The sequence below is a fragment of the Ambystoma mexicanum genome, chromosome 14 (assembly GCF_040938575.1).
Source record: "Ambystoma mexicanum isolate Mex_15411 chromosome 14, UKY_AmexF1_1, whole genome shotgun sequence".
In the NCBI taxonomy this organism is placed as follows: Eukaryota; Metazoa; Chordata; class Amphibia; order Caudata; family Ambystomatidae; genus Ambystoma; species Ambystoma mexicanum.
In genome coordinates this window covers 663,823,397-663,838,272 of record NC_090940.1, presented here as the reverse complement: position 1 = coordinate 663,838,272, position 14,876 = coordinate 663,823,397, and the positions used below count along the sequence as shown (strand labels likewise).

At 44.6% G+C, this 14,876-nt stretch overlaps 1 protein-coding gene across 1 annotated transcript in view; it reads right to left on the bottom strand.

Annotated features, from left to right (window-relative positions):
• ZBTB25 (zinc finger and BTB domain containing 25) overlaps positions 1 to 9,792 on the bottom strand; it is a 64,631-nt gene extending 54,839 nt beyond the window's left edge. Inside the window, exons 1-2 of the mRNA XM_069638216.1 lie at positions 9,643 to 9,792; positions 8,048 to 8,232 (exon numbers count right to left, since the gene is read on the bottom strand). Coding sequence (XP_069494317.1) covers positions 8,048 to 8,232; positions 9,643 to 9,693 — 236 coding nt within the window. The 5' untranslated portion in view covers positions 9,694 to 9,792. The remainder of the gene's footprint in view (positions 1 to 8,047; positions 8,233 to 9,642) is intronic.
• Positions 9,793 to 14,876: the final 5,084 nt, after the last annotated feature.

The window sequence follows — 14,876 nt, the reverse complement described above, 5'->3', positions numbered from 1 at the left end:
GACTCGGCGGACGTCGACACGCAGCGCCCTCTACAGAGAAAGAATTTCAGAGGCCAGCAAGCTGGAGACGAATTATCAAAGATAAGGAATATGTTGGAGGAACATCCCATCGAAAGAACGTTACAAGGTAAGAAGTAACTTGTTCTTTGGTGTTATGTTTGCTTGGGCGATGGCACGCGCTATTTTTCCAGGCGACGGCATGGTTGACATAAGTGTTTATAATGTTGACATACACAAAAGGCCAGCCACTAAAATAACCAACACACCATATTGCTTAATCACACAAGGATAAGTTAAGGGTAGGATGTTGGTAATCATGTTTGCACAAATTATGGAAAATAAAGCAATCCCACCATCATGGAAGGAGGCGAATATGGTTCCCATTTTCAAGAAAGGCAATAGGGCGGAGCCCAAAACCTACCGCCCGACTGCCCTGCTGGATTTAATTGGTAAACTGTTCACAACATTGTTGCTAAGGGATTTAAGAAAATGGGCAGAAAATTGTGGGATCTTGGATCCTAGACAGTCGGGATTCGTGAAGGGGGTGGGAACGGCCCTAAATCTCTTCATCATAAACCTTTTAAAGGAAAGGGCCCTGTAGGATAGTAATACCCTCTTCCTGGCCTTCATGGACCTTGAGAAGGCCTTTGATGGTGTCATTAGAAAGAAACTATGGGCAAAATTGCAGGCCTGGGAATGTCCGGGAGACTTGTTGGAGGCTATAAAAGCCCCATATAATGACACGTTGGTTAGAATCCGACTGACAGCAAAGATATTGTCTCAGAGATCTCTACCTTTCGTGGGCTTAAATTGGCACACCTGCTTTTTTGCTTCTACATAGCCGATTTGGCCGTCTCACAAGAGGGATAAGAGCGTTGCCCCCCCTAAAAAAAAAATATTATTTTATTTTTTAAAGAAGAGTAGAGGTGCCGTGGATTCTCTTTGCGGACGACCTGGTCTTTTTGGACCTGACTCCGATAGGGTTACAGAGGCGATTTGAAGCCTTTGAAGTCTACCTAAAAGAGAACGACATGAAGATTAACATTGCTAAATCAAAATTCTTGGCTATTAAGGGGGCGGGCAAAAAGATTGAGAACTATAAGTGGAAAGTGGCGGGGACCCCTTTGGAATTAATGGAATCCATGGTATACTTGGGGGTTACGATAAATAAGAAGGAAATAAGTTCCTAAATGAAGGAACTCCCGTCCCCTGCACACTTTCACAAGCTCAATAGGTGAGCCAAACAGTTAAGGTTTGCTTATGAGCATACTCTAGGTATGTAGCCTTTTTTGTTCAAACCAACAGATTTTGGTCATAGATAGTAAACATCAAAACTTGATTTTGGATAATAATTCTTCTTTAGAAAACAGTTTTTCTTCAAGTGTAGTTTTTATTTTGCAAGGGGCCCAACGCGTTTCGAGAAAAAAATCTCTTCTTCAGGGGCATATTCAATTGTTCAGTTAATCATATCTAAATAAAGATTACAGAAAAACATATAATTACTTATAATGTGGTGGTGTGTCCAAATAATTTACATTTCTTAAAGTAAAGATAATACCATCTCATTGGTTACGGAGTTTTAAAGTACCTTAGTGTCTTAAATACATATATTGGATTCATTTCCTAAACAAATAAACAATTAAACCTCAATTGACACCCCTATCTAGCGGGCGTCATGATCATTACTTATGTCCTTGGATTTAGTCAAAAGTTGGGGGTACTGCATAACATTCACTGTTATATTGAACCAAATTAAATGTATACATACTCATTGTTCATTGCTCTAGATTGTACATTGTAGTGAGAGTCCTCATTTTGATGTTTGACATATAACATACGATAACACATCTATGTAAAGAGACGGGTTTCATTGTGTTAAAAAAGGTGGGAGGAGGTTATCACATCTTACCCTTTGTGTAGGTTAGTTAGAACCCAGAAGGTGGTTAAATGAAGGTAAGGGATCATCTGAAAGGCAGGTAGAATAGGCAGTATGTCTCGTGTGTCCGTGGCTGTCAACTCGGCCACTAGTGATCTAAGAGAATCACAAATAATAATGTTAGCGTATGTGGAAGTCTTAACTAGTCGCCTAGAGTAAAAAGGGCATTATTAGAGGGTATCCAGGTCTATAATGGATTCACGCTTACCTCTAGAGGATGAGTAAAGTGGAAGAAGATCCTGTAGCTGCCGTATCCGTGTGTGGATATGGCTCACAAAAAATGCTGGCTAAATAGCGGTGCTGCGTTGTGACGTCATTACGTTTTAACGTGACATGACGTCACTCATGTAAACATGGTGACGTCACGCGTGCGTGCGTCAGTGCGAGAGTAGTTGAATAAGTTAATGTTGGATTTCAAAGAGGTAAATGATGAAGCTTGCCTAATTGTACATATGAACCAAGGAAGGAATCTCTTTTACATTAGAAATTGGAAAACCAGGTGTCTACTTCCTGGATGTACAAGTAGAATGGAAAAATACCGAATTCTGTACAAACATATACAGGAAACCTACCGATGTGAACAGCATGTTACATTTTGGCAGCTTCCACCCACAACATCTTAAAGACAATCTACCATTCAGTCAATTTCTCCGTTTGAAAAGAATTACATCTGATCCCTTGACTTTACAGTCAGAACAGGCAATCATGAAAGAAAGATTTTAAAAAAGAGGATTCCCAGAGGAAATCATTGACAAAGCCATATTACGGACAAGTACAATGACTCGAGAAAACCTACTACAGGAGAAACCCAGGAGTGATACAAGACTCATTCACACCCTGAAATATTCAAGCCAAAGCTATCAGGTGAAAAGAATTATCAACAAAAACTGGGATCTCATAAAATCGGATTCAAACTTGAACAGATTATTTCCAGATCCACCGATGTTAGCCTACAAGAGGGGCAAACATTTCAAAGATAGCCTTATCAGGGCAGAAAGAATGAAAAAATCCACACAAACAAACACTGAGGAAACAAAAAACAGGCACTTATGCCTGTCTCAATTGCCAACATTACCCAAATCTGATCAAAGGAGATCATATAAGACATCCCAACAGCGGTAAGAAAATTATGCTGAAAGACTGCAACCTGTGAAAGCAAAAATGTAATTTACGCACTGAAATGTCCATGTGGGAAATACTATGTTGGTAAAACAATACGCAAGGTGCGGGAAAGATGGACTGAGCATAAGTCCAACACAAGAACAGGAAACATCAAATCCCCAGTGGCAAGACACTTCAAAGAAAATGGACACAACACCTCCCAAATCCGAATGGTGGTTCTTGAAGCCATCCGAACTGCACCCAGAGGAGGAGACATAGCCAAAAGATTGGCCCAAAGAGAGTTGTATTGGATACACAAATTGGATGCTATGACACCATTGGGTCTAAACGAAGACTTTTACTTGGGACCATTTCTCTAGATACCCCACCTGGGACAAAATCAATATAGTACCTAAACAAAACCAGTCCTTGATACTATGTCCAAATATTGAAAGCTAAAAAACAAGAATGATGGTTTTCTTTTAGTATGTAAACTAAAAATAGTTTTTCCTCCATTTGATAAAACACAATATATGTTTGATGTGATAGGATGTAACGATTGGACTTGACCTTGGACATAGTAGACTGTAAATCTCATCATTAAGAGACAGAAAAAAAAAGAGTAAAAGGTCACCAACTATATTGTGAACTAAAAAATGTTATGCTCGTTGTACGATTGGTCTACTAAACTATTCTAATGGGCGAATACTCTTAAAATATTGGAGATCCCCTATATACATTATGAAGAGTACCCGTTTCATGATGATATTTTGTCTGTCTAAGCCCTAAACATACTTATACTGAAACATTAGTATTCAGATACACATTAGTTTCTCTCACACTACTTCCATAACTTTACTAGTAAATATACCCTACATATCTAACCATACATCCTGTAAGATCCAAGATTCTACATTTTCATTCAACTCCCAGTGCTCTATGAGACTTCTCAAACACATTTCCCTCCCCCCAATACCGGGTGGACACACTGTTTTGCTCAGGATCACTATTTTTTTCATGAATCGCGTCACCTTTAGAGGAACCACATTACAATGTAATTTTAACTAAAAAAATGTTCTCACGTTACCTTAAGACCAGAATTGGCACTCAGGTCCATATGTACAATTAGGTAAGCTTCATCATTTACCTCTTTGAAATCCAACATTAACTTATTCAACTACTCTCGCACTGACGCACGCACGCATGACGTCACCATGTTTACATGAGTGACGTCATGTAACGTAAAAACTTAATGATGTCACGCGGCGCCTCTATTTGGCCGACGTTTTTTGTGAGCCATATCCACACACGGATACGGCAGCTACAGGATCTTCTTCCACTTTACTCATCCTCTAGAGGTAAGTGTGAATCCATTATAGACCTGGATACCCTCTAATAATGCCCTTTTTACTCTAGGCGACTAGTTAAGACTTCCACATACGCTAACATTATTATTTGTGATTCTCTTAGATCACTAGTGGCCGAGTTGACAGCCACGGACACACGAGACATACTGCCTATTCTACCTGCCTTTCAGATGATCCCTTACCTTCATTTAACCACCTTCTGGGTTCTAACTAACCTACACAAATGGTAAGATGTGATAACCTCCTCCCACCTTTTTTAGCACAATGAAACCCGTCTCTATTATGCGTTATCGTATGTTATATGTCAAACATCAAAATGAGGACTCTCACTACAATGTACAATCTAGAGCAATGAACAATGAGTATGTATACATTTAATTTGGTTCAATATAACAGTGAACGCTATACAGTACCCCCAACTTTTGACTAAATCCAAGGACATAAGTAATGATCATGACGCCCGCTAGATAGGGGTGTCAATTGAGGTTTAATTGTTTATTTGTTTAGGAAATGAATCCAATATATGTATTTAAGACACTAAGGTACTTTAAAACTCTGTAACCAATGAGATGGTATTATCTTTACTTTACGAAATGTAAATTATTTGGACACACCACCACATAAGTAATTATATGTTTTTCTGTAATCTTTATTTAGATATGATTAACTGAACAATTGAATATGCCCCTGAAGAAGAGATATTTCTCTCGAAACGCGTTGGGTCCCTTGCAAAATAAAAACTACACTTGAAGAAAAACTGTTTTCTAAAGAAGAATTATTATCCAAAATCAAGTTTTGATGTTTACTATCTATGACCATAATCTGTTGGTTTCAACAAAAAAAGGCTACATACCTAGAGTATGCTCATAAGCAAACCTTAACTGTTTGGCTCACCTATTCAGCTTGTGAAAGTGTGCAGGGGACGGGAGTTCCTTCATTTAGGAACTTATTTTGTTCTACTTTTGTCTCACAACCCATATGCCAGGGTTGACTGTTATCTCCCCTGCACCTTAAGTTTATTAAAAGCAATCTGTTGCTACTGAAACACAATTAGAACTTTTTTAACCTCTTAAAATAGGAGTGCATGGTGGACACAATTGTCGATTCTGTTACGATAAATAAGAGCAGAAATGAGGCAGTCCAACTCCAATATTTGCGGTCAAGGCTGATATCACTGGCTAACCAGGGTAGAGCTTTTCACTGTAGATTTGGGAAATTTACACTAGCTCCGACTATCTCCTTCTACAAGCAAAGGGTGGCCCAAATTCTAACTTATGGAGCAGAGGCTACCCTTCATCTATCTTGCTTGTGGTGGGAGAAACTGGAGGGTCGGTTTTGGAGGAAGGTATTGAAACTCCCAAATAGTTTGCCATCTTGTGCGATAAGATTTTAACTCAGACTACAGTGTCTGCAGTCGATGGCTTTATGGAAAACAGCCGCACTCTATAGGAAGTGTGCTATGGACTGTGAGTGAGCGGTTTGTGATTCAGGTTAAAAAAAAAAAAAAAAAAAACACAAGATAGACACTTAGAACTTTGGAGATTAAAGGTTGAGGCTTTTTTGAAGGGAAATGACATTGAGGTGTAAATGCTGATGCATAATGCAGCACAAGTTTTTTTAAAACTGATGTTACAGGACTAGATTACCACCTTAAGTCAATGAGAGAGCCTTCAATCGAGGAAATCGCTAATTTCGGAGGGTGGTGCTGTGAATTGCCTACTTCTCCTAGATACAGAGATGTACTACTTCGATGTCGCTTGAACATCTTAAATACTAGGGAGGTTCAGTGGATCCGGAAAAAACCCTGGGCTGGAAAATGCTCAATGCCGCGATTGTAAGAACAGTGAGGTGGTGGAAACTCCCCAGCATATGGTGACCGTTTGCGAGTCTCTAATACAAACTAGAAGCTTCTTCCTTGGTGAATTTGAACCTATGGGGGAGACTCTCAGTGCATTGGATTGGTGGAAATGGGTGTAATAGGGGGATCAGACCAAGCTCGTAATCGCCATTATGAAAATGCTGGCATTTGTATTGTCTGCTGAATCCAAATAAGAAAATTGGTGGGGTTTGGGGTTGTGATTAAAGACTGAGATGAATTAGAAATTTGGGAATGGGTAAACTGAAGTTTACATGGGTGATGAGTTGTATCTGAGGAAGTGAATGCTGATACGATTTTATGATTTGTGTTATGAGGGAGTGTTTTTTAGGATGAACATGATGTATATAATGTTAAAGGTTTCCTTGTTCTTATTAACAATATTTTTTTCATATGAAACCAATAAAACATTTTATTAAAAAAATAAATCACACATGGATAAAGTGAGGACCAAAACAAAAATTCCCAAAACAGAAAAAATGAAAAATTTAACACTGCTACCTCCAGTCCCATCAGCCGTATCAGCACTTGCAGTAATGCACTTCAGGAATGCGCGCGCACCCGTGATTAAAAGGCTTCTGGGAGAAGAGGGTGGGATCTCACAAATAGTCACTGAAAGTGAGTAAACACGAGTTAGGGAAAGTAGATCAGTAGTCCACACAGTAGTCCACATGTAAGGATAGCTGAGGGCTGGTCATCTGTCAAGGTCCTCATGTAGAAACATAACGTAATCAACACCAAATAGATTCAGTTCATAGACACCAAGACAGTAGCGTGGCCAGCCTCAGCCGTATCAGCACTTGCAGAAATGCACTTCCAGCTTGCGGGTGCTCTTGTTATACAAGGCTCATTTAATGAAATGTGCATAATCTGTACCCATACAGTCCACCCCCCTGTTCTTCCTGCACTTATCAGACCTACCCTGTCTGCTGCCTTAAACCCAGCACTCGCCACTTGCTGGCTGCACTACCACCGTTTGTTGCCTTTATTATTTATTTATTGTTATTGATCTGTTTCTCCTTTGCTCCGCACTCTCCACTTCTCCCCCCTTCCATGCACATTTCCCCTCCCCCGCTCCCATGCACTTGCACGTTCTCAATGTCACTGGGCCTAGTAAGATCGTTGTTTTGTTCTCCCCTGTTCCCCTCCCTTGCCTTGAAGAGCTCTGAAAAACGTGCACGAGTGCGATAGAAATTTATCAATATTTCACCTTGATATGCTAATTTCTGGTGACGTCTCAACACATTGCGTTAGTTGATGAGCCCACCCTCCCTCCCCCCCTTTTTATTTTAAGGACTTGATCCCTGGTTGTATGCACCGCAATAAAGAAGACTTACCGTATACTGCCTGGGTCTCCGTGTTCATCTTTACACCTCAACACAATCACTTTATAGGGTGAATCTCAATTATATAACTCCTAACAAGTTCTCTACTTGGCATGCCAGACCTTCTTTATCTTGCATAATATATCATACCTTGTATAACTGTTGATTGGGACAACCACTCACTGCGAGTCGGACAACCCTGCTACTAGTGCCCAAGTCCTTTTTAGAACAACATTTTTAAAATATCCCTTGGAGAGGGGTGCTCTGCGAACACTGGTAATGTAAAGGTAAAAATGAACCCCCCCCCCCATCAGAGGGAAGACTTGCGTGCATTCAAAACACACTTTCTAATTAGAGCACAGAATAAAAGTGGAAGGCATGCAGAAAATTAAATAAATATTACAAAACTGGGATTTACACAAATAGTATCCTAAAGACGTACCTTGTTTGGTGAATGAATATCATCTTGAAGTAATTTGAAAATGCTGCCAGTACCGCTCGGTGCGCTTTGAAATAAACATCTCCAATGGCAACAGTGCAATCACAGAGGAAGCCAAACTCTCGCTGCATGTTCAGCTGCTGTAGAAGCACCAGGCAGTGGTTGGCTGTGTCCATCGTCTTTAACATCTAAAGAAAGCCAAGAAGAATGCTCAACTTATTCTGCTGCCTCCTACCAGTGGAAAAACAAAAAGGCATGGACCATGTAATGTGGGGCTCTAGTATACATGCCTGGTCCACCTGCTGTGTGCGGGCCAAACTCTATCAGTACTATGTTCTGGGCAACTGTGTCAAAGGGCAGTTCTTAGTGAGAAGAGCTTTTCCAATATGGTCATAATGTCTCTTTGAAGGTTGTATGTGCTTGCTACCCCCCTTTACCGGTTAGCTCCCTGCCCCCTCGTTTCTCCGCTTCCCTCTTCATAGTCTTGCCCCTATGACTGTAAAGCGCTCTATTGCTCCCCGGAGCTAGGTCCGTGCTGAATAAATACCCTAATGATGATAAGGCTGCTGATTTCTGGAGTATTAAGTCTGAGTGTTTTTCCATCAATCATACCACGTCCTCCCTTCCCCCCACGAACCCCGGATTTCATTAACAAACATTGCTATTTTTTCCTGCATCCCTCCTAAATCAATTCTACCTCCAATGCAATCGAAGAAGGAAATTCAATTCTCCCAATTTCTCTGAGAGAATCTCACACCCAGCTGCTGCAATGTGTTGGCAATAGTAACGTGCTGTCCTAGGAGGCAGAGTTTAAAGTTTAAAATAGTATTGCAAGTCCTGGTGAAGATCTGCTGTTCTTGGGCGAAACACAGGTTGGCTACCTTCTCGGGCATTTAAAATGGCAAATTGCTGAGATTAAAACAAGTTTATTTTGTTCACCAAACATGGCAACGATGAAGACTATACCAACAGCAGTGATGCAAGGACGGTTGCACCCACGCTGCAGTTGTTAGAAAGAACACAGAAGTGTACCCGAGTTACCTCATACGACATGCAATTATAAGGAAGGCGCATTTAATGGCTAGAGTGCCCTGAAAGTTTCCCGTTGTGGCTTTAAGTCCTCCACTGACTAAAATACATTTCTTTTGGGGGACCACGTTTAGCTATAACGTTAAGTTACACTGTCTAGGGGGCACAGCAAGCTCTATTTCTTTGGAGATGTTTGCCTGCAACGCCTATATGTCATGCAGCCCTTGTCTGTCTTTGCATTCTGGGACTTGTAGTTCTGCTAGTACGTGGCGCGCACGGAGGAACTAGAGATCCCAGACGGAGAAGGCACGCGGGGGGGGGGGGGGTTGCAGACTGCTGCGCGGCTTGCTGGCCCGGGTGCGCTGGGGCATGCACCCCTGGAAGGCGCGAGGCGCAGGGGCTGTGCAAGATGGCGGCAACATCTGCAGGTCCTGCCCCTCCTGTGCAGCTGGACCTGCTCGGCGCCGCCCGCCCGCCCGTGCATCCGGGCCCCCACCCGGCGGCGGGGGCCAGGCCCAGCGCACAGGCGTGCACCGCCGGGGAAGGAGCGCCACACCGGCAGCGATTACCTGGGCGCCCCCCGAGGCCGAGCCGCCGCCGCCGACACCGATGATGACCATGCAGGACGCGGCGAACTACAACTCCCGGCGTGCGCTGTGCCTGTGCGCCGGGGCGGGGGGGCCGGGCGGCCACTGGCCACTGGACGCGGCCCACGGGAGTCACTGAGGAGCTCGAGCCCCCACCGGCCACCGCTCGACTTGTGCTGCGTCAAAGGCGGGGCACCCCCACCCTCCCACGAAGGTTCATTATTATGCAAGCCATTACACACCAACCGTTCTAAATGCACTGTTTACACCCAATTCACCAAGATGGACTTTGCATCCAGGAGATGGTTGCAACATTGCATTCTGGGGCTTGTAGTCCTGCATTTATAATAGGGAAAACCTCAACTTTAGGCAGCAGGTGTTACGTTCCGCTCCCGGCAGATGCGTGGGGAGGGGGGGAGCAGAGTATGTGAGGCCCTGGGCGCCAAGACCTTGCTGCACACCACTAGCTGGAAAAGAGAGATGCAGACACGCTAGTGCTGCGGTACGCCCGGAACTGCCCTCGATCACCTGATCACCGACTCTGTGTTTGCACTTCTTGGTGTGTCTCTTGATACTCCTACGTCCCGTCCCCTTTCCTCCATACTTATGGGACATCTCTCCGTCCTGTGGGATGGGACCGGAGCACTTTGTAAAAACATCCACATTTTTTTCAAAAATGTGTCCCTCCTCTCTTTCCTGCGTAACCCCGCCCACCTTGGCTCTGCCCCGCAGAAGATTTTCTTCCCTTTTTTCCCTCTCTGGCTCTCAAGAGCGTTCGTTTACTAGTCTGTCTATGTCTTTTAAACTAGATTTTCCAGACTGTTCATCGTGTCACCCTCGCTTCGCGAGGGCGGATCCCCATCCTCTTTGTTTAGAGTGTTTGGGTCCGCAACACCGTTGGGACTCCTGTTTTTACCGTGACTCCCTTTCGGTCCGGGCACTTCAACGTCGGTTGGAGCAGTGGGAGGAGGTGTTCGGACGGACTCCTCCTTCTCATTTTCAGGCGTTCATCGACGAGAAGAAAAAACGCCTGGTAAATGCTTTAATTTTCAGAGCAACCCGAGCGGGGGGATACCTTCCCGGGTTCCTCTCGAGCCTGTTACCGGGGTTCGCCCTGAGGTGCCTGTCGGGCCTAATAATTCTACCAGAGTTTTCTCCGAGGGTCTCCGTAAGGGGCCTGTGATCACCGGAGTACACTCCGAGGCCCCTCCTGTGGGGGCTGTGTGTAGACCCAGTTCTACTGAGTCGTGGGGTACCGGAGCTTGCTCTGAGGCCGCTCTTTCGGCTTCCCCCAAAAACAAAACCGGGGTACGCCCCGAGGTCTTGGCTGGGCTTGAGGTTACCGAACGGATGTTCGAGGCCCGTGCCGATAAGGCTTCTACCGGGCTTAGGTCCGAGGTCCCTCGTACAGAGGCTAAGGATACCAACAGTTCTGAGGGGCCGGGCAAGGCCCTGTCGGTGACAGCGCACCGTTCCTGCTCTTGTGGTGACACCAGATCTGTTGAGGGGGCAAAGAAGAAAGTTTCTTCTTTTACCGGCAGTGCCGAGGCTCTTCCTTCGAAGGCTCAGTTGGCGGTTGGTATGTCGCAGAAACATTCCAGGCCTCATAGTACCGGCTCGGCCGAGGTTCCTTACGTTAAGTCTAAAATTAAGACCCCTGATCCATCGACGGGGACCCTTGCCTCACTTCCTCACGTGCCGCAGTTCCCCTTAGATGAGGACAAAATGGCGGCCGTTCCCAAGAGCTCTTACGGAGAGCGCCAGACTTAGTTGGATGAGCTCATCCAACTTCTTTTGCAAGGTGTATCGACAAAGGGACCAGGTGTCACAGGACCCTATTACAGTCCGGCAGCTCCACTAAATGAAAGAATTCAATTAAGATTGAACTGGAAAAGTAGATTAACATACACGGGTGGTGCCCGCCTTTTTTGTTTGCTTTCTTATGACAGACTTGTTCTTGGACACCCTTAAGGCAAAGGCACACCTCCACCATACCCCCACTAATGCTTATAAAAGATATTAAAATTAATCATCCACCACCGCACATAAGAAGATGTCATATGAAGATATAGAATCACTCACAACGAAGAGAGCGGAAACACTAGGTATTTCTACAGAGGAAGCAAATAAGATTTTGGAACTGATTGGTGAAAATGTATTCAACAAAAATACTACCACTACAGATTCAGATCCAACCAAAAGGATTAAACAATTAGAATATTTGATACGAAAGGAGATCAACAGAAAGTTACACACGGTCACTGTGGGTAGATACTATAAGAATCAACGTATACCAAGAGGATTACGAATACAACTCCGAGCAACAATATGTAAAGAAAATAAGGAGTTTGTTAAGAAATGGGAGGCAATCTTAAATAGATTGTCAGAATCTGCAGAAGCCTCCCCCTGTGTCTCCTCACCTGTGACCTCCGGTGTAAGGGTTAGGTTAGACTCTCTGTCTCTTCTTCTTTCCTTTCTGCGTACTTCTTCACCTTTTTCCGCCTTCTTCCCCTTCTTTCGTTCGTAGAGAAAAGGACGCTCTCCACCCGAGGCCACCTTGACAATGATTTGAGAATCGTCAGGCGGACCCAAGGAAGCTCGCCCCCAAATTCAGGGAAAAAGCCTGGTAAGGCGCAAAAAACCCTGAGCGGAATCAACATGCAGATGTAGATCTTGCTTCGGAAGAAAGGTCCAAATCCTTAACCGGAGTATGCAGTGGACCCAGGTCAGCTACGGCGTAATGGCGTACTAACTGTGACTCCTGGAAGAGGCACAATCCTGAGAGCTCGGAGTCCAATTGGTTCTGAAGGTAGGACAGCCACCTATGCAGGTAAGATATGGGGAGCTGGAGAGTGAAGGCTAACGGAAAAGGGGGACGATAGGAAAGTAAGAGAGAAAGAAAGACTGTACCAAAAGGCGAAGCCGGCAAGGTGCAAGAGTGGAGGAAGTAAAGAAAAGAAGAACAGAAGGGAAAATAAACCCCTGAAAGCACGGAACTAAGGAGGAAGGAAGCGCTGACGTGCGAGGCAGGCAATCAGCGAGAGGGGAAAGAGAGAAGGAAGGCAAAACACAGTACGCGGATGGACGCGACCGTAGAAAAAAAAGGAATTGGAGTAAATAGTCTTGGCTGTCACGGGGGAAGGCAAACATAGGCAAGGAAGAAGTATGGTAAGGTAAGAGGGCTGAGAGCGTAGGAAACGGAGAAAAAACCACACGGAGAGAGCACCGGGCGGTCCGACGCGGGCAGTTCGAAAGAGTTGCAGCGCGTCTGGTAAGGGGGCATGTCGGCCTATGTAAACAAAAGGCACATTGAACACTAGTATGCTGCTGCTGATTCCGCGGTGGCCTAATGAAGCCGCCATTTATTCCATACTTTCCACGGTTGAACCGTGACAGCATGCCCCCTCTTCAGCAAACTACCACCGGGTTTACCCGGGTGGAGGTAATGAAAGCGCCTGAGTAACCTGGGGGCGTGAATATGCCTTCTGGGTTCCCACGTGCGTTCCTCCACAGGATAACCTTTCCAATGCACTAAATATTGGAGGGTTCCATGCTTGTATCGGGAGTCTACAAGTCTTTCCACCTCGTATTCATCTGGAGGCGGGTTCTTGAAGGTTAGAGGTCGTACCTTCTTGCGGCCGTAAGTGTCTGGCTTGAAGGCTTTTAATAACGAGGTGTGAAATACCGGATGTATCCTCTTGAGACTAGGAGGTAACCTTAAACGAAAGGCCACAGGGTTGATTTGGGATTCAATGAGATACGGACCTATGTACCGGGCAGTGAATTTCCCAGCATGAGTCCACCTAGGAAGAAACTTAGTGGACAACCACACCTTGGTACCTGGAGTCCAGCCGGGGTTAGGCAACCTCTTGCGATCTGCCTGTTTCTTGTATTGAGATCTGCTGGCTTCAAGTTGTAGCTTCGCGTCTCTCTGTATGCATCGTAGGTCTTCCAAGTGTGTATCTACAGAAGGTACGATGGTGGTAGGCAATCCAAAGAAAGGAATGTGTCTGGGATGATACCCATAGGTGAACAGAAATGGACTAACCCCAATAGCGGAATGTCTTGAGTTATTATATGCAAACTCGGCCATAGAGAGGAATGATGCCCATCTCTCTTGTTCTTGGCTACAAAAACAGCGGAGATACTGTTCTAAGGTGGAATTAAGTCGTTCTGTAAGGCCGTTGCTCTGGGGGTGGTAGCCCGAGGAGAGGGCGCGCTTAATGCCCAATGATTTACACATTGCAGACCAAAACCTTGAGGTAAATTGAGTCCCCCTGTCAGAAATGATACTCTTGGGTAAACCATGTAGTCTGACAACATCCTTCAAGAAGACAGCCGCTGCTTCAGGAGCTGAAGGAAGGCTTGAGAGCGGGGAAAAGTGTGCCAACTTACTCAAAGAGTCCACTGTGACCATAATCGTGGTATAGCCAGAAGATGGCGGTAAATCGACTATAAAGTCAGTCGAGATAAGTTCCCAGGGCTGGGATGGTAACGGTTCTTGTTGAAGTAGGCCTAAAGGCTTGGATGCTGAATATTTATTGGAAGCACATACTGGGCAACTAGCCACGTATTCCTTAACATCCTGATGCATGTTAGGCCACCAGAATTGTCTAGACAAAAGGTCTAAGGTAGCGGTACGGCCCTTGTGTCCCGCAGATGGTAGATCGTGACACCAAGACATTGCTTGTATCTGCAGGTCCCTTGCGGGTAGGTACAGCCTACCTTGTAAAAAGTAGAACGGTCCTCTACTTTCCAGGTCAGTTCGTCGTAAAATTGGATCAGTCGTTACCTTAGTGGCTTGTTCCACTTCCTGCAAAAAGGAATTAACAACTCCAATGAATCTTTTTCCTGATAAGATATGGTCTACCTTCGGCTGACCCCTAGCCTTATCTTCTTCTTCAAGACTTCGGGATAATGCGTCAGCCAATACGTTCTCTTTCCCAGGCAGGTAGGTGATTTCAAAATCATATTGCGAAAAAAAATAAGCCCAACGAGCATGTCTAGAATTGCGACACTCCATTTGTTGCAGCACTCGTAAATTACGATGATCCGTGCGTACTTGAAAGGGATGAGTGGATCCTTGAAGCAGGTGTCTCCATTCAATACAAGCTTGACGAATGGCCAAAAGCTCTTTCTCTAACACAGAATAATTTACTTCACTAGGAGTGAGAGTTCGGGAATAGTACGCCACTGGATGCTCCTCGCCATCCTCT